The sequence below is a fragment of the Pterocles gutturalis genome, unplaced genomic scaffold, assembly GCF_000699245.1.
Source record: "Pterocles gutturalis isolate BGI_N339 unplaced genomic scaffold, ASM69924v1 scaffold8637, whole genome shotgun sequence".
Lineage (NCBI taxonomy): Eukaryota > Metazoa > Chordata > Aves > Pterocliformes > Pteroclidae > Pterocles > Pterocles gutturalis.
This window is the reverse complement of record NW_010110276.1, coordinates 7934-35563: the sequence shown is the minus strand read 5'-3', so window position 1 is coordinate 35563 and position 27630 is coordinate 7934. Positions and strand designations below refer to the sequence as shown.

General features: G+C 45.0%; 1 protein-coding gene across 1 annotated transcript in view; it reads left to right on the top strand.

Annotated features, from left to right (window-relative positions):
* The window catches only part of MDGA2 (MAM domain containing glycosylphosphatidylinositol anchor 2), a gene marked incomplete at its 5' end in the record, with an annotated part of 110683 nt that extends 83444 nt beyond the window's left edge, over positions 1 to 27239 (top strand). Inside the window, 2 exons of the mRNA XM_010073296.1 lie at positions 13680 to 14009; positions 26938 to 27239. Coding sequence (XP_010071598.1) covers positions 13680 to 14009; positions 26938 to 27239 — 632 coding nt within the window. The remainder of the gene's footprint in view (positions 1 to 13679; positions 14010 to 26937) is intronic.
* Positions 27240 to 27630: the final 391 nt, after the last annotated feature.

Sequence of the window (27630 nt, the reverse complement as noted above, 5' to 3'; positions counted from 1 at the left end):
CCTTCAGTAGCTATTGGTGGTTGTGTTTTCCTTAAGGCAGACTAGAAACGAACACTGATTTCATGAAAGTGCCAAGGTTTTGAAATTTGTATTCCAGAACAGAACTGGAAGGGTCCTCATGGGTCATTGTCCTGGAGTCAGCTGGGACAGAGGGAACTCTCTCCCCAGCAGCTGGGGTGAGGCTGTGCGGGGGTTGGTGCGGAGGAGAAGCGGATCACACACTGATGGGTGGAGCTGCTGCCAGGACAGTCAAGGACTTTCCAGCTTCTCTGCTGTGCCCGTGTCTGCAGGGGCAGGAGGAGCTGGGAGGGAGCACAGCCCCATCCCTAGCCCAGGATTCCACCTCAGGTTGAGGACTGAGACCCAAACTGGCCCATGGGCTATCCCATCCCATGCCCAGGAGAGAGGGGAGGCTCTGGCTGGAAGGGCTCTCTCTTGCTCCGGGTTGGCTCCCTCCGGGTCACCCCTCTCTCAGGGTCGTCTCGGTCTCTCGGACACTCGGGCTCTTATCTCCGTTCTGGGATTGTGGTTTCAGGACTCTCCCTGCTCCGGGATCGTTGGCTGGGAACAGGCTGAGCCTTGGTCCTGGGGTGGTGAGCAGTGTCACTGTGTGTCACTCAGTTGGGTATTGGAATATATTACTGTCATCATTATCATTATTATTTCCAATATTCTTGTAGTTTAGTTATTAAATTGTTCTTATCTCACCCCACGAGTCTCTTTTCCCTTCACCCCTTCAATTCTCTCCCCCATCCCCAGGAGGGGGGAGGGTGAGTGAACACTGTTGAGGTTTTGCTGCCAGCCAGGGTCACACTACAGCAGTCAGTGAATCCAGTTGCCTTTATCCCAGGCATTCAAAAAGTAATACCAGCCAACTTTGATTCTTCCACCCTCTGAGTGCGATTTCAGTGAGACGAGGTTTTAGCCTAGAAAACCTGATCATGCGGCACATCCCGCGTGTTGCTACAGTCGTAAGTCATCACACGTACAGTGCGCTGTCCTAAAAGTTTACAGCTCTGAGAATGAATGTGTAAAAAAGTTGAGGTTCGGAGTTTAATAAGTCCATTTATTTTTATTATCTTCAGTAGCAGTCTCAGGCGTGAGCGCTCTCTCCCAGGCTGGGGGACGGACGAGTTCATAAAACAGTTCCATATAAAAATGTAGATGGCTTATTGATTCTTCTGCCCTTTCATTAGACTTCCCAGAAATTTTGTGTACAGAAACTTCATTTTTAAATAAGTTTGTTGCGCAGCAAAACACCCTGCGGTGCCGGTCGGGTACCACATAGCTATAAAATACATGAGAAGGGACTCCAAGAGATGATATTCGTTTGATCTCTCTCCTTCTGACCCTGGCAGTGTGGCTGCTTTGGGTAGCCGTGTTCTTTCTTGGAAAGTTTATATTAATTTTTGAGGCATTGAACTGTGGAGTAAAACAAAATGTTGAAGGGAAATGCATCCCACATTGGAAGAAATCCAGGCTTTAATGAAATGCTGCAGTCAAATAAAGCTCTTGAGCCACACCAGAAATGGGAGATGGGGACAATCCGGTGTGGAAGCCTTGGAAACTGGGGGTTTGCTCTAAGTTTTGGAAGAAAGGCAAGTACAGTGTGCTGAGCTTGATTTGCACAAAGGGAAGAGTGAAGATTTCTGGTATATTACTTTGGAGGATCCAGGCAAACTCAGCAAAGCTATTTATTTTGGCAGCTTTGGCATGAGAATGAAACTTTATAAAGGCATCGGCCCTGGAACACGCCCAGGTGTGATGTTCAGAGGATTGATAATTTGTTTGTCAAGTGCACAGCCCACTGGGGGTTGTGTCAGCTCCTCTGAATTGGTGAATTGATATCCCAGTTCTTGTCTGGCTTGTGACAAGACCTCTGAAGTTCCTGTTTGCCTGTGGGATGGGCAGCCCAGACCCTCAGGTCTGGCTGGGATTGCACCAGTGCGGTATCTTGGCAAGCTGTAACAGCGAGGGGTTTTGTAACGTAGGAAATGTGGTTTGGTTTGGTTTGGGTTTTTAGGCTTTTTTGGGGTTTTCTTGTTTGTTTAGTTGTTTTTTCCCCTTTTCTTCTGCTTGAGGTTTTGAAAAGTACTAATTTCCAGCTGCCAATTTGTCACCGCTGCTCATCAATCAGCCTTCATTCATTTTTTTCACTATTTCACCTTTTTTTTGCTATTTTACCCAACTTGATGCCTTGGAATCGTTATCTGCGTCTGCCTAAACCGGGAGGTGAAAGCAGCCTTCCAGCAGGCAGATGGGGCTGCTCCAGTTTCTGTCCCAAAACCAGCTGTGTACTGGTGTGACACCACTGGGGCGACTCCTGGTTTTCCCAAGGAGGGAACCACAGGCTGAAGGTTGGGTAGTCTCCATCCCTGGAGGTTTTCAAGCCCTGAACGACCTGGTCTGAGCTCCCATCTGGGCTCTGCTTTGAGCAGGAGATTGGTCGTAAGACCTCCCGAGCTCTCTTCCCACCTGAATATTTTTATGAACCTCTATTTCTTTACTGTTCTGTCGATGCTTATTTCTCTTGAATATTTACTTCTAAAAGCAGTTAAAAGAGAAACCATGCTGGGTTTCACCTACTTTGATCTCAGCTTCATCTATTTAATGGATCATCTACTGAGTGACTTGTAAACTGAAATCGTCTTCATTCCAGAGAGTATACGCCTCTCCTTCCTTCACAAGAAAAGCAGCGAAAGAAATAGGAGCTAATTAACTAGAGCACACGTAAAACCAGACACCTGCCACATGACATCTCCAGAATAATAAATCCTTTTCTTCTAAAAATTAGAAGCATTTATAAAAATAGAGACAAAACCTGAAATCTCTCCCCAGGATTTGCATTTAAATTGAAAATATGAATGCATCTGGTCTTGTGAGTGTCAAATAATTACTTGATATTAAAAAGTTTGGAGATGCTCTGGTAGAAGATGCTTGACAACTTAATTGTTCTGATAGCTGCTGAAAGTTAAGGTTTTAAAAAACTTTAAGCTTAAACCATGTTGACAGAAGCAAAATGAACTGTTGGTAAAATGCTGAAGGGTCTTTTTTTAGCAAGGCTGCACTTCAAGTCTGTCTTTGGATAGGAAGGTGACTAAAGGGAGCATGCAGGCAGCATCATTTTGTCAAAATGATCTTGCAGAGTCCTAAATACCCTATTTAAGAAATTTTAATTTTGAGAATCGTGGTCAACGTTGGTGCATTCTCCCTGAAGCTCTGTGAATGTGGAGTTCTCTTACGTGGAAACAAGAAATAGCATTACCTGCTGCCAATGTAGGTGAAGCTAGCTCTGTGCAGAGCTTATGGGTGGTTTGATTTGATGTTAGACTGACTTCTTAATTCTGAGCAAAATGTGCAGACCTCCTTTCAGAATAAGAAAGTTTCCATATCTCGGCAGCAGACCAAGCTGTTCCAGAGTTACAGAGATGAGCCATAAAGTCAATGAGAGCTTTCCTTACTAGAGGAGAAATAAAACTATATAATGTTGACCTTCACAGACCTGGTGGTCCTCCATTAGCCAGGAACGAATCTGAATAACAGAATACAAAATAGATGCAACTGTTGTGCGGGCAAGCTGGAAAGACCTTGAGTATTTAATTCCATTTAATAAATTAATAAATAAAGTGCTATTCAGAAGACGTTGAGGGATCTATCCCATCCACTTTCTCTTCAGCCGGTCTGGTATTTCTGTAAGAGAAAAAAGTGAAGCCCATGGCTGGACACAAGGTGGTCACTCTAGGAATTTCTAGGTCGTATGAACTGTCTGGAAGACAAAGCACATGTTGGCATATTTCCACAATTTTGGTTTTCTGGGGGTTTATTCTTTTGTTTGGTTTCAAGAATAACCAGGGAGGGTGGCTGTTCTTATGGAAAGACACTGAAATGTGGGCTGGTTTGGTCTGTATGGTGGATCTTGGAGAACCTGCCAGGCCACATCTACCATGACTTCTTATTTGAGATTCAGTTTAAACACCCAGGGAGAAGGATGACTTCTTGTGATCTGTGGTGCAGGATGGTTTTCAAGATTGTTCAGAGACAAAAAGCAAAAGCTGAATATAAAGTAATGTGTGTTCCCTCGCAATCACTCTTTTTGATTAAAAAAACACACAAAACACTGTGATTACTGGCATCACCTACCTGGACTTGTGCAAAGCCTTTGACACTGTCTCACAGTCTCTCACTGTCTCTAAATTGGAGGGACGTGGATTTGATGGAAGGACCACTTGGTGGATAAGGAATTGGCTGGATGGTCACACTCGAAGAGTGCAACTCAAGCCCACCAACACATCATGAGGTCCAGTTTCACTAGAGCAGAGTTTCCTACCTCTGACTTGGCTACAGGTTGCTTCATTGAAGTATGGCACGAAGCACACATCCAGGTTGGATCCTGGAGACGTTGGGACTTGAGGCTAAGCTGGGACGTGACTTTGCATCAGGTGTCGATGTGGCCCTGATGTTCACAGCAGAATAGCGTGGCCCTAAAACTGTTCAGTTTGTAAATGCAGTCTCCTGTTATTGAAATTTTCTGTACATGGGTCCACATCCATAACAGTGCTGAGTATCATGGATAATCATCATTCATCAGAAAGGAGCAGAGGTGATTACCTACAGGACACTTCAGAGTAGGCTTGTCTGTGGCCAGAACTGATGTGCAGACTGTGCAGATGTCACAATCCAGATAAACTGTCATTATGGAGAACTAATATCTGCAAATTTTGTTACGTGGAGTGTGGTTTTGCTCTTCTCTTTTAGAATTAGCCTAGAAGAGTGCAATACTGAATGGTTTTAGTTTTTGTTGTTTTCATTTCAAATGTTTTGTTGGTTGGCAAAAGCAAATTTGAGTTTTCACACAAAACAATGCCAAAGTGTATTTTATTATCGCGGAATGAAGTTTTAACAGACTACACTGTGATATTCACCAATGAGAAAGATATTTTGAACAGTTGTTAAATTGTCTCCACTCAGCGTAGCTGTTTAATAAATATAGTTTAAGGCAACATCCTGCAGAATACTGAAGACAATGCAGCTTTCTTGCCCACAGCCAAAGTAAACAAAGACTTGGTGTTTCTTTGGAGCTTATGATAGGAACTTTTTTTTTTTTTTGCTTTTATTGATTTGATAGAGGTAGACACTGTAATGAAGGAAGAAACATCAGAGAAAGATTGCCAAGAGTCTTTCTTCAGAGGGGATGGCTTTCTATTTCATACAGACATCCATTTGTATCGGCCTTTCACATGAAAATAAATAAACCAGAAGCCATGGACTGCACTGCAGTTTCCAAGGTGTGGTGCTGGAGCAGATTCCTTTGTGTTTAGTGCATTCATTCATTGAATCTTTCAAACAAATCCAAAACCCAGCCCAGTTACGTAAATGTTGGATGATAGCTTTGACAAGCAGGTGTCTAAGGAGGCATCCAGAAGTATTAATATTTGTTTTGTTGTTTGCCAGTGTTGCGAGGGAACGTGGCAGGATGGTCTCTGTCCCATAGGAAACCAGTGTTACAGACTCCTGGTCAGCTGTGGTCCGTGATCCCCCAACTTAAACACGGATCCTTTTGCACCTAACAGAGAAGATCTGCATATTAGTCCAAGTTTGTGATTGCTTTGCAATTAGTTATGGGTGCTGTTATAATACAGCAAAGCTCAGGACACAGAAATGATGCATTGGAGTAATGGTGTAAGTTGAAATGTGCCTTTTTCTCTGCTGTTTGAGTTTTGAAAGAGATTATTCCAGGGGAACATAAATAATTCAGAATTCCTGCAGTAAAACATCACTTGATATACTACTATACATTTTTGTGTGCCTTTAACGGCAGTGAACCAAGTAATTTTTTTTTTCCTTCTTTCTCAGTGATGAGGTACAAATGATCTTTATTAAATCGTAAGTTAGTCATGGAATCCACCAAAACGGATCCAGGTGATTGCACCACAGATATTAAATACATCCATTCTCTCTGTTGAACTTGTGTATTTAATCAGCTGCATTTATTTGTTGCTGAAATTCTGTATGACAAAGCTGGTGCCTTAAACCTGGACAGGCACAGGTGAGCTGTGTCTGACACCTCCCCAGCTGCAAACAAACCCAGTGAATTGCTCCTTGAGGGGAAGGAAGTTGAGTTTTTATTTGCCTCTACAAAATCTGGGAATGAGCAAAGACTGCAACGGCGCACAGTGAGAAGAGTTGGCTTCTCGAGATGTCTTGATAGATTAGGAAGAAGGTTTAGGTTTACGACTACATTTTACAAGTTTTTGAGGGACTATCTAAAATCTTTGTTGCAAGGCTGTGAATCTTTTGAATTGCAGCTGTGTGAAAGCAGGATTGCTTTCCCCATCTGTAAGGCTCTAAGGAGAGCAGGGGCCTGGTGTGATTGAAGCCAGAGCTGGCGATAAGAGTTGACTTTCTTTACCCGCCGCCTGCCTTCTATCTTTCTCTCTATATCCAATGAATCATCCGAGTAATCATCTCTTGCTACAAAGATCACAGCAATAATGTTGAGAGTTGCTTCTCAGTCTTTTAAAGCCAGCAGCCTATGTCTGGATTAACAGCCTGGAGTTTCTCACTTTCCAAGCGAGCTGTTCCCATGGTGCTTTTTCTGCTTTTTTTTTTTTCTTTTTTTTTTTTTTTTTTTTTTTTTTTAAATGTGAAAGAGAAGTCATGGCAAAGGGCTTAATTCAAAGCACATAAAAGACATGGAAGGACCATCATTCCCTGTGGTGAACTTTGGATCAGATCTTTGGTCTTTTCCTTGCTGTTTCTTTGCAGCCAAGAATTAAACTGAAAGAGTGCTCAGGCATTGGCACAGGCTGCCCAGGGCAGTGGTGGAGTCACCATCCCTGGAGGGGGTCAAGAAACGTGTGGATGTGGTGCTTGGGGACATGGGTTAGTGGGTTGGGTGGGGTTGGGTTGACGGTTGGACTTGATGATCCTTGAGGTCTTCTCCAACCTTAATGATTCTATTCTATGTTTCTAAATTCAAGAACCTTTCCATAGCACTGACTCTTTTTCAGGCATGTGAGAAGGAAACATCATCAAGGGGTCAATAATACCCAAGCGCTAGGAAAGGATCGTTGCCTTGCCTGACCATGGGGATGTGGTAGAAACACAGGACCCGCAGCGGGTTTTGGAGGATCCTGGAAGTGAGACAGAGCTGGAGGTGGAGGTGTTGGCACTTTCTTGATAAAATACCAGAGCTGGGTGCCCAGAAACAAGTGGCATGCTGGATGCTGAATTCACCAAACCTCCCAAATGTACTTGTGGTGCTCTGAGACACATACAGGTCTTTACATCTGCTTGGTAGATGATGAGGTGACGTTGTCATCTTGTTTGCTGGGAACAGGTTAATAAAAATAGCTCATGTGCCTTAATAAATGTGAAGGGGAGCAATCAAATCGAGCTGAATTCTGGTGAGTGCACAGAGGCTGGACCTCATGTGGCATCCGACTGCTCAGTCAAGGTTAAAATCAGTAATTTGCACAGTTCTGCTGCTCAATATTGCTGTCGCCGCGGGCTGCACACAAACATCAGCAACCACAAAGCCAAGCATCCCCCGATGTCCTGCATCAGCTTGGGAAGCAGCCAGTGGCCAATAGTTGTTATGTCAAAGCCTGCAAACCGTGAAGCAGCTAAAGTATTTAATTATGGGGTTTGATGCCATTTGTAGGGCGTGAAATGTGCGTTGACGAGATAGGAACATTTTGAGGCATTAAAGGAGCGGTTTGGGTTGATGGGGGTGGGAAGACAGGACTTTAACCTGATGAATGCAAATAGACCTTACTTGAGATACTGAAATGTGTTTTATTAGTTTGAAATGTAATTAATGAGGGAGGGCAAAGACAGTTTTGTGAGGAGTTTGAGGACAAAAATTGTTTCATCTTTGTTTATTTGATTACATCCTAGTTCTTTGAGGCCTCTTTGGAGAAAGACGGGCACTTTCCCAAGTCTCAAAGTACACTTACAGACTTATTTGCACATTTGCTGCTATCTTATAGCCATGTATGTTGATGGTGTTCTGAAATCTCTGCCGGGTAGCAGCTGTGTTTAGCACATCTGCAGCACCATCGCCCACATTTTGCTGGTTGACCTCGTGTCTCTTTTATTTGCTGTATCTAACCCCATGGAAACCTGATGATGATGCCTCAAATGTAACTGAAAGTGTAAAGCCATAATCAGAATCCGTCACATGTTTCAATATACTTGCCCTTATATAGGGGGGATGCCTGGAAATTATGGTGCAAGAACCTGCTTGTGAGGATAATCCAAAGCATTTTTTTACGGGGATTGACCATGAATGCAAACCTGTATTCAGAATACATACAGAAAAAATTTTTCCATTCCCTGGCAGGTTGGTACCAGGCTCAGCTCACGTGTTCCCAGGAGTTCAGTATATAACACACAATGTAAATTGCTCGGGTCAGAAATCTTTTTGGACACCACTGCTAGGATATGTCTATCTAAGACTCTACGCATTCTTGGCTGCAAGACACAGCTTTGTATTCCCAGACTACAGAAGGCACAGTCGCTCTGGAGAGGTCTGCTGACCCTATGTCATTTTGCCGAGGGCAACCCTGGTAGTTCTGAGTCTGAGACTAGCTGAATGGGGCCCTTTATTGCTGTAATAACTTTTTATTTCAAAGACCTGAGCAGGGTCATCTCAGCCCCTCTTGTCTCTGCCAGCCAAGAGTGCCCTAAACTCCAGCTTACACAGTCCTCTTCTCCATCGTGGTGTAACTGAGAGGTTCCTCTTCTCAGGAGGGTGTCTGACCTCATAGGTCAGGAAGCTTCCAGTATGTGAAGTGATTTGGAGTCTCATCAGCCTGGAGTGGGAGATTCACGTTCAATTTCCTTTTCCTACAAAGAGCTTCAGCTCCTAAGGTGCTGTAGCACCGTAGCTGCCTCTACCGTTTTCAGGATTTGGGGAAGGGGTGGTGGCAGTATGCGTCTTGCAGTGCTTTCCATCCTTGGAAATGGATTATGGAGAAAGCCCACCAGGAATTCCAATGGGGCACACTCTAGTTTTTGGGCTGCTTCTGGGCCAAATGTTGGGCAACTCGGCACTGTCGCATCTGGGACAGTTCTGGCTGTAGTCCTGGATCCAAGGTCAGAGAGAAGCATGTGTGCCTGTCGTGGCCCCATGCTGCTCCCACCACCCTCTAGCCCCACGTGCTGGCAGCTATCAGATGTCTTGGGACACCTGTGGGTGGTTTCTTGGGGACATCTTCCAGGTATGGATGGTGGTTTTCATGTGCTTTGGTGGCACATGAGAAATTCCCAGATACGGAGGTCGCTGTGTTTGTTCTGGTGCCAGGTGAGATTAGGGATTTACAGATACAGTTTGTTTAATAATATTGATTAACTCTGAATAGACACTGTATTTTGAAGTCAATTTTTTGCTGAATTTGTTGGTAAGAGAAGATATATAGCTATGAAGTTTGTGGAGTCTTGGAGAATGGGGTTATGAAAACAGGACGTTGACTTTCAATCATAGGTTGTAGTTACAGAATTGTTGGATTATTTGATGTGAGGATTTCATGGCTGTTACTGATTAATATAGTGTGTGCGTTCACATGGGTTAAGAGGTGTTAAGAGGCTTCGTTGGGGGAATAGAGCAAAGAAAGTTTTTCGTGCACTTCAGAATTTCTGGAAACACCCTTAACTTTTTCCATATAGCGCACTGAGTCACAGCCCTCCTCTGAACCCTTTATATTTGGATGTACAGAAAAATACTTGGCTCAGCTGTATGTTGAGGTGTATGCTCTGCACAGTTCTTCGGTGGTTAGAGTGCTATAGGAGATCAGGACAGTGGATGATCCAGCCCAGTTATTTCTCGTACCTAATGCTCAGCCTGCATAAAACCAAACCAACAAGCAACAGCCACAAAACTTAGTTGTTTTTGTGACTTAGTCCATGAGCCAGAGAGTGAAGCCCTTCCTGGCCCATGAAGTAAGTGGCTTATGGCTCAAAGTTTGAGGTGCTGTCCCCCCCTCATCTTAGCTTGCAGAGGGTATTGTCACACCAGCCATAACAAAGGACAGATGAAAGTTAATGTGACTTTTCGATTAGACCTTGTTGTTCCTTTACAGGAGTGAGAAACTGCTGAAATGGTCTGTATGAGCACTCAAAGCAAAGGAGAAAAATTCAGAAATAAACAGTTTATTGAAGTTATTAGCAACTAATTCTGTTCGAAATGTGCTGCTCATCATGCCTATCATGAGTTATTCTTTTATTTTTATCTGCCTGAAATTCATTTGCATAAGATATTTACTGGTTTTTGTATATGTAAGCATTGTTTGTGCTTCCATTTTCAAACAAAAGGTTCAGCTTGTGTTTCAAAGTTACTTGCTGTGACAGTTTTCAACTGTCATACAACATGTCGTTCCTCCTTTTGAATCAAAGCATGTGTTCATTCTGTTTCCTGGGGAACTGGCTGCAGCTCTAAAAGGGAATGAGAGCTGCTCAGTAAAGATTAGGTGCTGGTTTTGGCTGGGATAGAGTTAATTTTCTTTGTAGGAGCTGGTATGGAGCTATGGTTTGTATTGTGCTGGAAACAGTGCTGGTAACACAGGAATGTCTTAGCTATCGCAGAGCAGGGCTCACACAGAGCCAAGGGCTTTGCTGCTCCTCACCCCACCCCACCAGTGAGCAGTGGGATATATCCTGACCCAAGGGATGTTCCAGACCATGACATGTCAGGCTCAGCATATAAAGCTGGGGGAAGAAGAAGGAACGGGGAACAAGTTTGAAGCGATGGTGTTTGCGTTCCCAAGTCACCGTTATGCTTGATGGAGCCTGGCTGTCCCGGGGATGGCTGAACACCTGCCTGCCATGGGAAGCGGTGAATGAATTCCTTGGTTTGTTTTTTCTTGCATGCACAGCTTCTGCTTTTCCCATTAAACTGACTTTATCTCAGCCCACAGTTTTCCTCACTTTTACCCTTCCGTGTCTCTGCCCCATTCCACTGACGTGGAGTGAGTGAGCGGCTGAGTGGGGCTTTTGCTGGCTGGGGTTAAACCATGACACCAGTGCATTTTTGTGCAAAATTAATCTTGATAAAACTCACAAAGCTTTCTTAAATAAATTAAATAGTAATAAATTCTTAGACACATAAGCCACGTGGATTCTTGAATACACAAGTACAACTAAATAGCAGCACCCAGACAAACTTCTTTCACACCGTACCCGATCAGTACAACAAATGTAACAATTTTTTCATTCTCTCATTAAAGGGCTACCTTTCTCAACAAAAGTTTCTCACACCATCTGTGAGGAGTTGTCCACAAGTAGCCAGATTTTGTGCTCCTTTTCCCACATTAAAAAAAACCCCTAATGATTAATTAAATGTTAATTCTTTTCAAAGTTGCTAATTCGGCATGGCATTTGCAAGCTCCAAAGAGTTGTTTTGTTCAAGGAGCTACTGAGCTGACAAAATAGAGTCTGAATTAGCATTTTTACCACTTGTAAGGAACCAAAGCACTGTGCTTTCTTAGCGTGCTTGGTGCCTCATACATCTATTTCCATTAAAAAACTGGAAAGTACGTATTACCCAAAGTACAGAATCCAGGGTGGGAAGGGAAAACAGGGAAACTTGGAGAACTTTTCTGTAGAAGTCAGCATGATGACAAGAAATTGGGGATTTAAATACTTGTCTTCCAGTGCATGTATTCAACCTGGGTATTTGCTTGTAACATTTCTAACTGATATTTTCATTGTGGGACTTTCCAGTTGGAGACAGCACATATAAACGTACGTACATACTTATGCACAGGTATATGGGGGAGAGGGATCTTGGGATTGTAGAAGTAGCATTTTATATTCAGTATATCAAAATATATGTGTATTTGAATGACTTAATGGCTGGTTCTGAAGCACTCTTCCAAAAATAAGTATCATCCCAACGCCGCTTTATAGCAATCACTTTATTGATGTAAATGGTGATGGTTTCTGGATAGTTTTATGCTCGTTTAAGGAGTGACAAGAAAAAAATCAGATAAATGAGTTGCAGTATTATTTTGCTCCTGTGCAGTAGATTGATGAGGGAATGCCAGTAGAAGATACTGGTCGGGCCAGGAAGATGGTGGTAGTGTTTTCTGGAGTGGCTGTGCCCCTGTGTGGGTGTAGGGCACTCCTGAACACTGAGCCTGCCTTTGAGGTGGCCTCAGAAAACTCATCTGTCTTGGGGGTTCCCATTTGAAATGCTGAGACTATCTTATCTCTGCTTTGCTGTGGGTTGGAGAATTGATTGAATTTGTATTGCAGGCTTAAATAGTCTTGGATGCAGATAGAGATCCTTGGGATACACTGTGCCTTTCTAAGTGGCAATGTTCTTCTCTCAGTTGTGTGTTCAACCTTCAGCCTCAGGTTGCTCCTGAGGGTGTGGGATGGGTTTTCCTCATCTGACAACACCCAGCCAGGGAAGAGCTTGTGGTGGGCTCTCCTGCGTGGTTACATCTCAGCATCATAGAGTCATAGAACAGTTTGAGTTGGAAGGGACCATGGAGGTCATCTAGTCCAACCCCCTGCAGTAAGCAGGGACATCTTCCACTAGACCAGGTTGCCCAGAGCCCCATCCAACCTGACCTTGAATGTTTCCAGGGACAGGGCATCTACCACTTCCCTGGGCAACCTAGAGATCATCTAGAAGAGCATCTTTTCGTCTTTTCCCATTGACCATTGCCTAAAGATGTACTTTCAGCCCCCTTACTTTGTAGAGCTGGCAGCAGTATCCCACCTGAACACGGCAGGGCAGTTGGTCGCCACGGCTCTGCCGTTAGGCAGGGTAGGGCAGCCTGCCTCTGGGATGGAGGGATCCCTCCAGACTGCCACAGGGAAGGAGCAGAGTGTGAAAGCAGGGCAGGCTATAGCCTCAGGCATACGCTCACCTCTTCTCATTTAACCAGCTGGCACAAAGCTGTTTTGCATGTCTGTCTGTTGGTGAATAGATTGGAGATGACACTGCTGGTTGTATTAAAGATGTTAGGTTGATATCTCTGTTTTTTCTTCTCTCAGTGTTCTGATAGCGTGGGGGTGAGGAAGGGCTTGTAAATATCTCCAGAGATGGATAGCAAACACTGAAGGTTCATGAATTATTTTGATTACTCTTCAGTTGTCAGCAGCTCAGCCTAATTTAGGTGCTGTGACTTCTTATTTTTCATTTTGGAAATGACAAGTGCTTTAGCAATGTACACTCTGTGATGATATTTGATTAAGATTTGATCCTACAAAAAAATTAACCCATGTGCTAAATGCGTGCATTGGAAGCATCAGTGACTTCCCAAGCATCATAGAATTACAGAATCACAGAACAGTTTGGGTTGGAAGAGACTGATTGCCAGCCAGTCCAACCCCCCTGCCATGAGCAGGGACATCTTCAACTGGATCAAGTTGCTCTAGAGCCCCATCCAACCTGACCCTGAATGTTTCCAGGGATGGGGCATCTACAGCCTCTCTGGGCAACCTGGCCAGTGCCTCACCACCCCGATTCTAAAAAATTTCTTCCTTATATCTAGTCTGAATCTTCCCTCTTTTCGTTTAAAACCATTACCCCTTGTTCTATCACTGCAGGTCCCACTAGAATCCTATGTAGGCATAAAGTGAAGCATGAGCATAAGTCTTTGCAAAGTCTGAATATGGAAAACTTGTGCTTTATTATGGTAAACTTTTTTTTTTGGGTCATATTTCAGCCTTAAAAAAAGGACGTTTTTGGATCACCCCTGACCCATATCATAAAGACGACAACATCCAGATTGGGCGAGAGGTGAAAATCTCCTGCCAGGTGGAAGCCATCCCTTCTGAAGAGCTTACGTTCAGCTGGTTTAAGAATGGACGCCCCTTGCGGAGCTCTGAAAGGATGGTCATCACACAGACTGACCCGGACGTTTCACCGGGCACCACCAACTTGGACATTATTGACTTGAAATTCACAGACTTTGGGACGTACACGTGCGTTGCTTCTCTGAAGGGAGGTGGCATCTCGGATATCAGCATTGATGTCAACATCTCCAGCAGTACAGGTAAGGAGGCTTTCTTTGATGTTGGTTTTATTTGATATAGCCAAGCTATGGCTTCCCTTTACTCAGGGGAAAAAGGTGCATACACAGAGCGCTTCTCACCGTGAGGATCTCCAAGGAGACCCTAGATCAGGGGCTGAGTTGCTTTGGTTAAAGGACAGAAAAACCTAAATAAGTGGCATGTGGTGCGTTCTCCCAAGAACTCACAAGTATCTGGTTTACCCAGACGTGTCCTCTTTTACTGTCAGAAAAGTTGTTGCTTCTCTAAAAGGAGTTTGACCTTTGTTTAAGGTATCCGGAGTCATGAGAAAATAGCTTGTAGGTAATTACAAGGAGAAACAGGAGGGTGTTGTGTTAACCAAACCAAATCCATCCAGCTGCTCTGATGGAGCAGCGAGTGCCAAGTATGGAGGAAGGAACTCCGTTTTCTTAAAGATTGCGTGTTGGTGAATCATGTTATTCCCAACAGGCAAAAAGTTTAAGGTAGATATTATGTCTGTTTCCAGGTCCGTGACTGAAATGTTTCTCTCTCTTTGATGAGCTAGAGTCTTGGCTGTTACTTTGACTGGTAGTAAATATCTTGTACTGTGGAACAGGAAAATGTAACACAGTAGTAATGGCCTGCTTTTCTGTAGCTTGTTGCAAATAGCTGGTTTGTAACCAATCGATTTCATAGACTTTTACCCCAAATAGTTAACTTTACCAGCTGAGATAGTCTTTGTTAATAAAATGAACTAGAAAACATTCTGAATGCAGAATTTTTTCCTGACAAAAATTAGTTAGAACCAAAAAAAAAAAAAAATAAAAAAGGTGATTTCTACAGAAAAAGGATTAAAAAAAAATTCTGTTTTCAGATCACTATGTTAAAATGCAGAGGCAAATAGTGTCAGTATTGTATCTGCTATCCACCCTGTCTTTTGTATGAAGCATTCCTCAGATTGTGCTTGTTATTCACTGGGGTAAGGCACGTGGTGCATGCTGTTTAGAAGCAAGACAACAAAGAACACACTGGAAAACATTTTAATAGCCTGGAATGAAAATGTTTAATAGACAACTTCTGACCCCTTTTTACCAAACACATTCCAGTATATGCTTTCTACTTTTTCAAAAAGATGAAATGCAGGCTTTTACTTCCAAGAGTATATCCATGGTTCTATTCTCCAGATTTCACATCATCAGTAACAGTTTGCAAGTACGTGTCACATCGACACAATCTCTCTTGCAGCTTCTGTGATAAATTATTTAGATTTTAGTACATGAGCCTGCCCTCCATCTTCAGTAGATACTGGTACCATGGATCTTGCTTGAGTGCTGCTTTGCTTCTCACAAGAGTCTGGAAGGTTTGCCCACTTAAAGGGTTTCATGAAGAATGTTATGTACAACAGGGAGATGAGACAGGGTTGACCTGGGGTTTGGACAGGAGCCTGGGAAGGAAAGCCATGTGATTGAGTTATGGGGCCACTTAAGCAAAATGGACATATATATATAAACCCATGGACTGGACAGGAGGTATCTAAGGGAAATGACCAGTGTCACTTCAAGGCCACTTTATTATCTTTGAAAAGTCATGGTGACCCAAGGAGATCCAACAAAGACTGGAAAAAATGAAATTTTAGCCCATCTTCCAAGAAGGCAAGAGGGAGGTGAAGGGGATGTAGAGGGGTCATGTTCTCCTAGAAGCCATGTCAATCTATGTGAAAGACCTGGAGGTGACTGGAAACAACCATCAGGGATTATCAGAAGCGAATTGTGCCTGACCCAACCTGGTTGCGGTAAAAAGAACGTCTCTGTGGGCGAGGGGAGGGAAAGGAAAGCTGTTTGCCTTGACTCTAGTAAAGCGTTCAGCACAGTCTTTTGGAGCATCTTCATAGCCAAAGTGGTGAAGCATAGTTTGGAGAGGTGGACTGGGCATAAGATGTGTTTGGAAAATGAGACTCAGAGTTGAGTTCACCAATAGAGAGTCAAAGTTTGTGTGTCCCTAAGTGAACAAGCAGCCAGCATTTACACAGTTCACCTTTGCTGCGTCCCGCCCCAGAACTTCATGCACACACACGCAAACCTTGAGAGACAGGAGGAAGCCACTAATTTTATATACACTCTTGAGACGATTTTGTGCAATTCTGTGGACTTCTAGTTAACTTCAGAATGGCTATACTGGAGCAATGCAAGGAGCTTGGGGGAGGTGGTTGTGGAGGTCTGTTGCCTTGCAGTGGAACAAGTTAGGGATGCCTGTCCAGGGAGCGGCTCTGCGGAGTCCCAGTAGGCAGAGAGTGGATATGAGCAGCAGCAATGGAGGCCAGTGGACACCATGTCCAGTTTTGAACCCTCGATGCAGGAAGAGGCTTAGATAAACTTGGGCGAGCCCAGCAGAAGCCGTGAAGATGGTCAAGAGCGTCAGGGGGAAGGGGGCTTGTCCAACCCTGGGGCACCAAACAGCAACTCTCCCTTGCCTATAAGGGGTGCCTCAAGAGGATGGAGCCAGGCTCTTCTCAGCAGTGTATGCTGGGAAGGTGAGAGGCAATGGGCATGAGTTGAAGTGAGAAGTTCAGACTGGATATGAGGAATAACTTTTTCCCCATGAGAACATTGGAGCAGGAAAGAGCCATTGTGGGATCTCCATCCTGGCATGTTTTGAAGACCTGATAAAGCCGTGAGCAGCCTGGTCTGACCTTGCACCTGGTCATGCTAGGGCTTGGACTAGAGACCTTCTGAGCCCCCTTCCCACCTCAATTATCCCATGAAGACTGTAGGAATAGAAGCACTAACCAACAGATTCATGGGCAAGGGAACAGCCTGTCTCTTAGCCAAGAGAAACATGTCCTTCAAGCCGATTAATGCACACCTTCCTAACTGGTAATGAACTGAGAGGATTATTGTAGGGTAAGAGCTGAGTTTGGCGTGATGGATGGCAGTTGCATGCAAAGTTTGTTACCTCCTTGCCAGGGTGAAGTGGACGGTGACATTTGTGCAGCCATGCATTGCCCATCTGTCAGACAATAACCTCTCTATTATCTGTACTTGCTGGGGAATGATTTGGGAAATTGATGGGATTTATTGGAAACATCCGTTAGATGGCCATACCTATAAGCTCGTCACAATTTCTGCAGGCAGTGATGAATTATGTCAGCTCTTAAATTTACTGTCGTGTAACACTGAAGAAAATCAGGAAGGGGGGAAGAAAAACTAGCGTTTGGGATCAGCCTTATTTAGCATCTTAAAAGAAATTCTGCCTATCTGTATGACTTCATTACCCGATTAAGTGGAGGCTGAAATAGCTTCAGTGTGCATTTGAAGGTCATTACTGATTCATCAAGATTCATTACCGCTGTAGTAATTATGAACATAAGGCCTAGGCACAAACACGTTTACCAAATGCCAGCACTTGCATGAATATATTCATATTGTGCTGTGAGTCTGCTGGTTTGGGGGAGAATTCTCTATTCCTGATGTGAGGCTGTATCACCTCAAGAGGAAGGAAGGAGATGGTTTGGAATCCTCTGTCCCTCCAGCAAATTGGAAGGGGTTGCGTGGCGGTGCAAGGGATGTGCCAGTCTCTTGGCGTACTCTGCATTCTACTTGCTTAGAAGCAATATTTTTTCCCTTGACATTTTGTACTTTTGGCAGGAAAGGCACAGATTTATGTCCTGATTATCTTACATAAACCTGAAGTAATCCCCTAGCAGCCCTCTCCCCACCGCATCTCCATTAAGTAGGTCACTGAATAGTGGAAATGAAGGCTCAAATGTTGAATCTTTGCCCTATAAAAGCCCTGTCATCCATAAAACCAACCCTGGGCAAATGCTACTGAAAGGCAGGATGGTTTTTCTGTGTGTGTGCGCATGTCGTGGGGAATCTGAAGGCAGAAGGTGTTAAAACAGAAGCAACCCCCCCCCCCCCGCCCCAGTAAGATGGGCTCATGGCAAGCAAAAAAGAGAGGTGGATCAAGAAAGTGTGTTAGTCTTTCTAAGTGATCTTTTCCTCTGCCTTAAATCTTGTATTCAAAGCAGGAAGAATAAGGCTTTGGGTGATGTATGGTCTGCTCTGTTCAGTATGGTTCTTATGCTGTCTTTATCTCCCTGAAATCAGTATTGGTACAGTACGAGATGTAACATCTGTCACGTCTGGCTTATTCTCTTTTCATCTTCCCCCTGGAGGCAGTGTTGTGCAGTGAAGTGAGTTGTGATTGCAGGGGGTTATTTTACTTCATTCTCTGGCTGCATGGCTCTGATTTGTGGCTTGATGGCGGGGATGGCTGATGCTCTTGGGGCTGGAGATGGGGGTGACCATATTTTTCCTGGGAGAGCCCTTTCTACTGTTTCACTCCTACCCAGTGTGTGCACAATTGAATGTCCTATGTGGCAAATATGTCAACCAAATTATTCATCTCTGGGTCAACCTAAAGATGTGCTGAGCATGTACCACCCTGGGCTAGGCACACCCCAGAGGGGGACATGAGCACAGGGAAGGCTGGTGGCCTCCGGGTCTCCTGTTCCACCCCCAAGGCTAGTTGTGCCGACAGATAGATTTGGTTTTACGTAAGGGATGAGGCTTTGAGCAACCTGGGCTAGTGGGAGGTGTCCCTGCCCATGGCAGGGGAGCTGGAACTAGATGATATCTAAAGTCCATTTCCACCCAAACCATTCTGTGATTCTATAAGCACTTCCAGAGACAGAGAAATTCCTGAAGAACTGGTATCTATGAGGACGTGTATCCTCCCTGCTGTATGATCAGAGGGCGTCTCTGTTGAACTAGTCAGCTAGCTATTAAATAATGAATTACTTAAACGTCCAGGCTGATGTGTTAGGACACGTGGCAGTGACCTCTGTGAAGTATGTGTCCTTTGGTCATCTTGTTCCTCCTTTGATGATATGTAAGAGACTTTAATTTTAGTTGTAAATATTTATTAAAATCACTGTGCTGCCTCTTTGCATAGTGGAAAAATGCTTTTTGTGAGACAATTAGTTGCCCAATTAAGATATTTGTAAACCTTAAGGAGTGTGCAGAGTGATCATACAGGGACAACGCTGAGACATACCTGAAAATAGACAGACGCTCCATTATTGCAGGGAATTGATTATTTTTGTGAGCCATTGTCTTCGGCATTTATCTTTGAAAGGAATAGGTGAGCAGAAGGGACAGATAAATGCCAGATTTTGTTAAAAAAGCTTTTCTTTTATAGTTTTATTTTAGTACTTAATGTGCAGAGCTTTTTCTTTTTAATTCCATCCCTGGGAGCCGTTGTCCCTTCCCGTCACACAGCTTGCTCCCAGCTTGGCTGCTGCTCCTGCGGGGAGGGGGGCGAGGACGGCGACCCCCTTCCCTCCCAGCACTGGCTTCCCCCAGGGAAATCTGATTTCTCTGGGGTGTGTTCATCCACCGTGGATCAATCTCAGCTGGGTTTCTGGGAGCAGACACTCTCTTTAGCGGCGTCTCTTTATTCCTCTCCGGAGGGCTGTGGAGCCAGCTCATCATCTCGCATTGCGTATGGCTAGTGGAGCTCCTCAGCACGACTCCTGCGAGATCACTGGAAGCTAATTTGGGTAATTTGCCGCTGGCTGTGTATGTTCTGGGTTTAAAATGTGCCTCTTCAGAGTCTGACTGCAGAGTAAGGTGGTGTTTTAAGGTATTACAAGTACGTTGAGGTGTAAGAACTGATTCTGGAATTATTATTTCTCGGTCTAAGCAGATCTCTTACTCCAGCCCCAACTGTGGTTGATGTTCACGTCTTCACTTGTCATTAGAAGTGGCTTGTGCCCGAGAAAACCCGGGCTGCGATGCCTTCTCTTTGCATACAGGCAGGACAGCACACAGGCAACCAGAGCAATGAGAATGGAAAGCAACCGTGAAATCAAGACATGATTTCCTTACAGGTCACTCCATTTCCTTTCCACGTGAGTAGCTAGATAGATCCCCTTTCGTGGTGATGAAAGGCCATGGAAAGGTTAAAGGAAATTCTCTTGACTTCAGCTGCTTTTCCAATCGCTGGGCTGGATCAGCAGCCTCCCCCAGGCTTTTTTCTCATCTCCGGAGACCCTTGCAGCATATGCTCCCCAGTATTCCCCAACACTTCTTCTAAAAGAAGCGCACGTTAAGGGCACGCTGAGCAGTTTTAGTCTGTGTTTACAGAAATGTCTAGAAAACCTGAATAATTCTCGCTTGCTGCACTTCAAAGGCTGAATGATCTTGCTCAAATACATTTTGTGTTACCAGCTCAGCTTCCTATGCCAAAGCTCAGCCTGCCCTCTCTTTAAAAAACCCTCCATCACATAAGGATGAATCATGAACAGGGACCAAAATGCATGTCTCTGGCAGAGGGTGATTAATAATAGAAATTCAGACCTTCACATTCATAAATATTAGGAAAGGAGGATACACAAATAATGTCGCCTCTGTCTCCCAGCCAGTCCAGTGCAGATTCTTCAATATTCCTTACCCAGGCTGGTTTTAAATCACTCGAACACTGTGACTTCCAACACTTCTTTTGGGAGATTATCTCTGAGTAATCTCCAGGATGGATTATTTCTTGATATGCAGCTCAACCACTCCATTGCTCCTCTTTATCCTGTAATTACTAGTTATTCCCATTAGTCCATTTTAAGCAGCCGGCTCACACTAGCCCACAACTCCTAGCCCACACCCTCCCCATCACTGCTCAGTCATTGCTCCGGGGCCCCCAAGGAGATACAAGTAGTGACCATAGCCCCGACTTCTCCTGTGCCATCTGCAATCCCCAGTAAAGAGCTCAGAGCTGTGCTGTCCCCCTGAACCCTACCTTGGGGTCACCATGTCTAGAGGCTCATTGTCCTTCTCACTCTGGTTGTCTTCTGCCCCTTTGAATGATTTCTGTGTAAGCAGATTCTTGCCTCTGCTGTCGCCTCTTTGCCAATTCATTAAGCTATCTGGAGACAAGGCTTGCCCCATCAGAATTTCAGAGATCTAGAGTAGACTAGAACTAGTTTGTGCCTACCCAGAATACACAGTGAAGAAACATAGTAGGCTGACCCATTTTGGCTTTTTCTAATTTAATAGCTCCTTTGGTCCTGTCTCCATCCTCCTATAGACACAGTGACTGTGCTGGATCAAGGATCCTATGGAATTACGGTAGAACTACCACCAGAGATCAGGCAGAAGGGTCTAGTCTTGTTTCCTATCACCGGTAATAGACAGACACGTCTGCCTAGGGAGCAGTTTAACAGGAAAAAGAGGTCAAGAATAGAGTGGTACCTTCTGCCATCTGACCTTCTGGTGAGTCAGCGACTTTTGGAGGCAAAGGTTGTCTCAGACTTTTATTTAAGAGCCAGGAATGGACATATATCAACAATAGCCCTCTTACATGTGTGCCTCTGCCTATTTCAAGGGATAATAGTATGTGTTTTTAAAGTAGGTGCTACTTCAGAGTTACTGATGCTTTACATTTTCAAGTGAGAACCCTCTGCTTTAGGAAACAGATTTAACTTCTAAGAGTATCAACTTATTTTTTAAGCCACTTGCTGGATGAATAAGGTTGTGTTTGTTGCTTCAGATATAGGGTTTAGCTCATTTATTATTCTGCACAAGCAGGAACAGAATTGACCTTTACTTGCAGCAGGCAGCGTAGCTGGTGCTGCAGGAGACGTGCTGATGCCTCAGCGAGCAGGACTGACCCCCCCCGAGGCTGCCGCAGCAGCACCTGCCAGGAGAAGGAGGCTGGCACAGCTGGAAACACCCTGTAACAGCTGGATATACCCCAGCACAGCTGGAAGCACCCTGGCACAGCTGGCGGCACCCTACTCATTTGCTTAGCTGTCAACTCCCTCTTCTTGTCCCAGTGGCAGCACCTTTGCTGGCACACCTTTTTCTGTGCATGTTTGCTCGTGCACCCTTGCACCTTTCCTCTTGCACCTTTGCTCATGCACTTTGCTTGTGCACCCTTGTTCACCCACCTTTGCTCGTTCATCTTGGCTTGTGCACCAGCTCGGGCATCCTTGCTTCTAGTAACCAGGGGTAGGATGAGAGGAAAGGGCCTCAGGTTGCACTAGGAGAGGTTTAGACTGGATATTAGGAAAAATGTCTTCACCAAAAGGGTTGTCAAGCATTGGAACAGGCTGTCCAGGGAAGTGGTGGAGTCACCAACCCTGAAGGGATTTAAAAGACCTGTGGATGTGGTGCTTAGGGACACGGTTTGGTGAGGAACTTGGCAGTGATGGGTTAATGGTTGGACTCGATGATCTTAAGGGTCTTTTCCAACCTAAATGACTCCATGATTCTCCACCCTGGCTTACTCAGACTTGCTGGACCGCCCTCTGCACAGCAGGCTCAGCCACCTGGTCCCACATCCTCAGGCTTCCCCACATCTTGGGTTGTAGTCAGGGAAGAAAAACTTGGAACTATTATTTTCTCCTCAATTCTATAGCTCTCCTCTCCTCACAATCTTCCTGATTTCTCTGTGGGCATTGCATTGATCTGAGTTTCCTTTCTGGCATTTTTTAGCTTTATTGCTTATGGAAACAAGTCCTGTGGGATCAGGCTGCCAGTGCCTGTTGGTTGCTGTGTCGCAATCCCCCACACCCTCGGATATTTTTTTGACCCTGTCGCTAATTTAAGCCAAATTTGACAGTGGAATAGACATCTCGGAGATAATTAAATACCTGCGAATTTCTAAAAATAAAAAAGATGGGTATAGAAAAGGAAACCCTACCAAACCCCTCCCTGAGCAGACATTCAGTGCTGTCCTTCTGCCTAATTAGACAGGAGAGAATCAGCATCCCAGTTAAGGGGACCCGTAGCCAAAGCTGCTGTGGGGGGCGGGGAGGGAAGTGCTTTGTGAGAGCTCCCTGTCTTGGGCACTGTCAGTCAAATGTGATACAGGAAAGCTGCAGCCAGGCTTCTTATTGATGGCACTGCCCAGGAAATGATTTGTTTCAATAGATGGCCTTGTCCCACCTCTCTTCTTCTCTGTTTCCAGTAACAAGACCATTAACAAATACAGTAAACCATAATAATGTATTGGCTGGCTTACAACCTGACAGATACTGGTTGGGTTGCGAAATGCCAGGGGAGAAGATGAGAGTCAGGGCATTTGAGGGTATCTCTCCATCTGGGGGACTGATACAGCCTATCTTATCAGCCTGCCTGCAGACCTCGCAGTCTCTGGTCCTTATCTTGGCAGTGTGCAGTTTCTGCAGTACTATTATCTCTATCTTTCAGAAGGAAAACGGAGTTAAAGAGAGGGTAAATGTGTAAATGACTTGTGTGCATCTGCACGGGACCTTTTTGGCATGCATTTTTTTTTTTCCCCTTTTTTCCTTTTTTTTTTCCTTTTTTTTTTTTTTTTTTTCCTTTTTTTTTTTTTCCCTTCCCCAGAGATGCTTGTCCTATGCCATCCACTCTCTTTCCTCTCAAATGCCTCCAAGAGGCTAGGCATGATGATGTGAAGCGAGGTCTATTCTTTCCTGGTTTTTTCCTTATATGATTCATAGTTTACTCAGAGTGTCTGAATTTCTGGATTTCCCCTGTCTCTCATGGGAAGCAAGTCTTTGGGAGCGCCCAGCTGCACTCCTACATCCCTGCCCTCCTTCCTCTCTAGTTCCACCTCGTGGACACACTGAACTTTTCTGTTTACTCTTCCCGTGAAAAGTTTAGTGAAGGAGTTTCTTAAACCAGAACAACGTTGTGGATATCTGGGGAACAGAACAGCTCCTCAATTTATTTGTGTCCAATCCCTGTTTTCAAGTGCAGGGTCACGTCAGCCTCATAGAATCATACCATAGAATCACAGGATGGTTTGGGTTGGAAGGACCTTAAAGCCCATCCAGTGCCACCCCCTGCCATGGGCAGGGACACCTCCCACCAGCCCAGGTTTCCCAAAGCCTCATCCAGCCTGGCCTTGAACCCCTCCAGGGATGGGGCATCCACAGCTTCTCTGGGCACCCTGGGCCACTGCCTCACCCCCTGCACAGGAAAACATTTCTTCCTCACATCTCATCTCAATCTCCCCTCTTTCAGCCTCCACGCATGAAGCTGGGTTTGCTGCTCCCTCTCTCTTTTTTGCTGTTTCTTCCATCAGTGTCACCTTCATGGGCAGCGTTTGCACAGGACCACTTGCTGTGACAAAGGCAAGTCTTGGTCCTGCCGCAGTGCTTGAGATGAGAAGTTCCAGCCCTTGCCCCAGCTGGAAAGTGGGTGATTTCTGAGGCTAAGAGTGATTTTATAGTCCAGACCTGTTGCTCTGATGACGGTCTGGAAAAGCTGGAGTGCGGGACAAGCTGCCAGCACAACGTGTTCAGAAATAGGTCTGCACGGACAACCACCAAAGGGAGAACTCATGTCCTGGAGCCATCTGGGCTGTGGGGTTGCAGCAGAGCTCTAGATAGCACCGTAGACTGGTATATAGCCGATAGCAGACCTTTTTTTTTTTTTTTTTTCTTTTCCTTCCTCTTGACAGCAGGCATTTTGTTTGAGGGCATTGACCCTATAGTTTTGGCCTCAGGGTTCTCACGGCCAGTGAATCCCTGAGATGGGAGAAGGTTGCAGCCGGAGGTGCCGGAGGGGCAGGGAGCGAGAGGAGAGCTCCGAGGAGCCTGCAGCATCCCTACCAACTGGGACATGCTGTGATCAAAGCACACGCACAGCGGGGAGCAGATCCACTGTGCAGGCAGGAAGGGACAAAGTCAATGTTTTTTTTGCTGATCCAGGCAGAGCTGTGTGTTATTTAAACTCAGCTGAGAAGCCACAAGCCAGGTGATCTGGAAAAAATAGGAGGAAGCTTCTTCCTGTAGGCAGGCAGTGCACAGTGTGCTTTCAAACCTTTCTCTTTAAACGCTCTTTTCCTTCTTGAAACAGTGGCTTTTTCCCCGTTTAGTTCATGCTTTCATTTTGTTCTCGGAGCTCTGGTAGAGCTCTGACAAGACTGCCATCATGGTTTGGTACCACCCTCCCTTCACTGGGGTGGCCCATCTCATGTCCTGCTCCATGGGGCTGTTGGGAATCTTCAGGGGGTGGTTCTCCTCTGGGTTCTCTCCAAGTGGTCCAGGTCTCCTGGGCACTGGCCTGTGTTCAGGACCTGCTATGGCACACATGGGCATAAGTGAAAAATAGGAATGTTTTATTAATGTTGGGAATGTCTTATTAAGCAGTCTCTTTGGTTTTGTTTTTTTTCTTCTTCTTTTTTGAAGTATAAAATATTTTTTCCTTTGCTCTCTTGTGGAAAAACTTATTTCCACTTTTGCATGTCCCCCCAGATTCAGGAGCTATTAAAGCCCTCAAAGCAGCTGAGAACAGCATTTTGGTACCTGTGACAGTCCCTGATTTAAACTCTGCTTCCTACCACCTATTTCAGGTCCATAGACATGCGGTAGATCCTGGAGGAAAGCGGACTGTTTCTCACCAGTACAAGTATGTTGTTTCTGTCTCTGAAGGCCTGAAAATAGCTTTTAATGATTTTTTCCTGCAGACAGGAGTTATGGTGCAGGCTGTATTTCGTCAGTCCTGGCATTTAAAGCAAAGAGTTGAGGGCAGGACAACATGAAGAGGTGATGCTCCCAGGAGGGCTCTCTCTTGCTCCGGGTTGGCTCCCTCCGGGTCGCCCCTCTCTCAGGGTCGTCTCGGTCTCTCGGACACTCGGGCTCTTATCTCCGTTCTGGGGTTGTGGTTTCGGGACTCTCCCTGCTCTGGGATCGTTGGCTGGGAACGGGCTGAGCCTTGGTCCTGGCGTGGTGAGCAGTGTCACTGTGTGTCACTCATTTGTATATATCACTGCTATTATCATCATTATTATTATTTCCAGTATTATTGTAGTTTAGTTATTAAATTGCTCTTATCTCACCCCACGAGTCTCTTTTCCTTTCATCCCTTTGATTATTTCCCCATTCCTGGGAGGGGGGAGGGTGAGCGAGCGGCTGTGTGGGGTTGCCTCCCAGCCGTGGCAAAACCATCACAACATGGCAAAACCATTCTCGCCAGGCCAGCAGTGCTTGCAGCGCTTTGTTATTATCAACCACTGTCACCTAAATGACTGAGGCAGAGGGGCCGCCCTGGTGGGACCAATGGTGGGAGCTCCCATGGATGCCTGTTGTGCAAACACCAATGCCTTTGCCAGGGGACCACCCCGTTCTGCTCTGATCAAGCATTTTGCACAGCAGCATCTCTTCCATGGCAAACGAGCTCTTCTTGCTGCAGAGATTTGGTGATTCAGAATGGTGGCTGATAGCTCGGAGAGGCGCTGCAGGGGATCGGAAAGTCTCAGTCATGCAAGACTGCGGAGAGCAGGCAGGATGGGTCCTTGGGCATCGCCAGCTTGCTGCGCGGCAGTGCCAAGTGTTCCTGCTCCAAGGGAATGTCTAACTCCTGCTGGAAACAGGTGTTCACATATTCCTTCCAGATTCATTAATGCAAATCTCTCTGAATAAAAAATACCACTTTGATAAACCTCCTCGGATAGAAAGACACCAGTTGCATTTTGGTTTCAGGTCTTGAGTTCTGAGCTGATTTCCGAACTGGCACGATTCTTCCTCATTGTGCAGCCGTTATGAGCTGGATAAAATCAGCAGCCAGTCTGTTATTAAAAAAAAAAAAAAAAAAAAAAAATTGAAAAAAGGTTCTTAGTGCCAAATACTCATACAGAGGAAAGCCATAACTTGTGGTGATCTGCTACCAGTGGTCTGAACGCACTGGTGTACACTGGTACGGTGTATTGGCATGTCAGAGACACAGGGAGGCAAATAAGTGTCAAAGCTGGGGCTGTTAAATCTTATTTTAAGCACTTTGAGCAGCTGAGCACTTTGTCTCTAAATATAGTAGTATTCCACAGACTTCCAATAAATGCAATCAATATGCATTGCTGCCCATGTATAAATTGGTTTTTGATAGATAATGATGACTGTACGAGCAAGAAAGGTACCTGATGTTTCTGTAATGCTAATTGTTGAACCATCTCTTTTTTTCCCCTTTGAAGTCCCACCCAATCTGACTGTTCCTCAAGAAAAGTCACCCCTGGTGACCCGGGAAGGGGACACGATCGAGCTGCAGTGCCAGGTGACGGGGAAGCCCAAGCCCATCATTCTCTGGTCCCGAGCGGACAAGGAGGTGGCGATGCCGGACGGGGCGATGCAGACGGAGAGCTACGATGGGATCCTGAGGATAGTGAACGTGTCCAGGGAGATGACGGGAACCTACAGATGCCAGACGAGCCAATACAATGGGTTTAATGTGAAACCCAGAGAAGCTTTGGTACAGCTCATTGTACAGTGTGAGTAGACCTTTATTTTCTTTCCATGTGGTTTTTCCAAGAAAAAGAAGTTGATTTATTTCCTCCTCTAAATATACAATTGTTACATTTTTTGACGCTGTGTTGTTTGGCTCTGTAGTTCCCTGAATCCATGATTTTAATATAAACATAGAAGTACATATGACATGGGAGTCCTATTTATATTAAAAAAAAAAAAAAGTGTGGGAAATATTTTTTTTTCCCAAAGCCAAGCTTTAAATTTCTTAACAGAGGAACAAGCATGTGAGATGGGAGGATATGTTTCTATAAATGCAGATCTGATACTGATCTCATTTATTGATACTGTGTAAAACAAGAAGACAAAAAATGAGAAAAAGAGCTGTTCCATCTTATCTGATCTGCATGCAGACCTGCATAGTC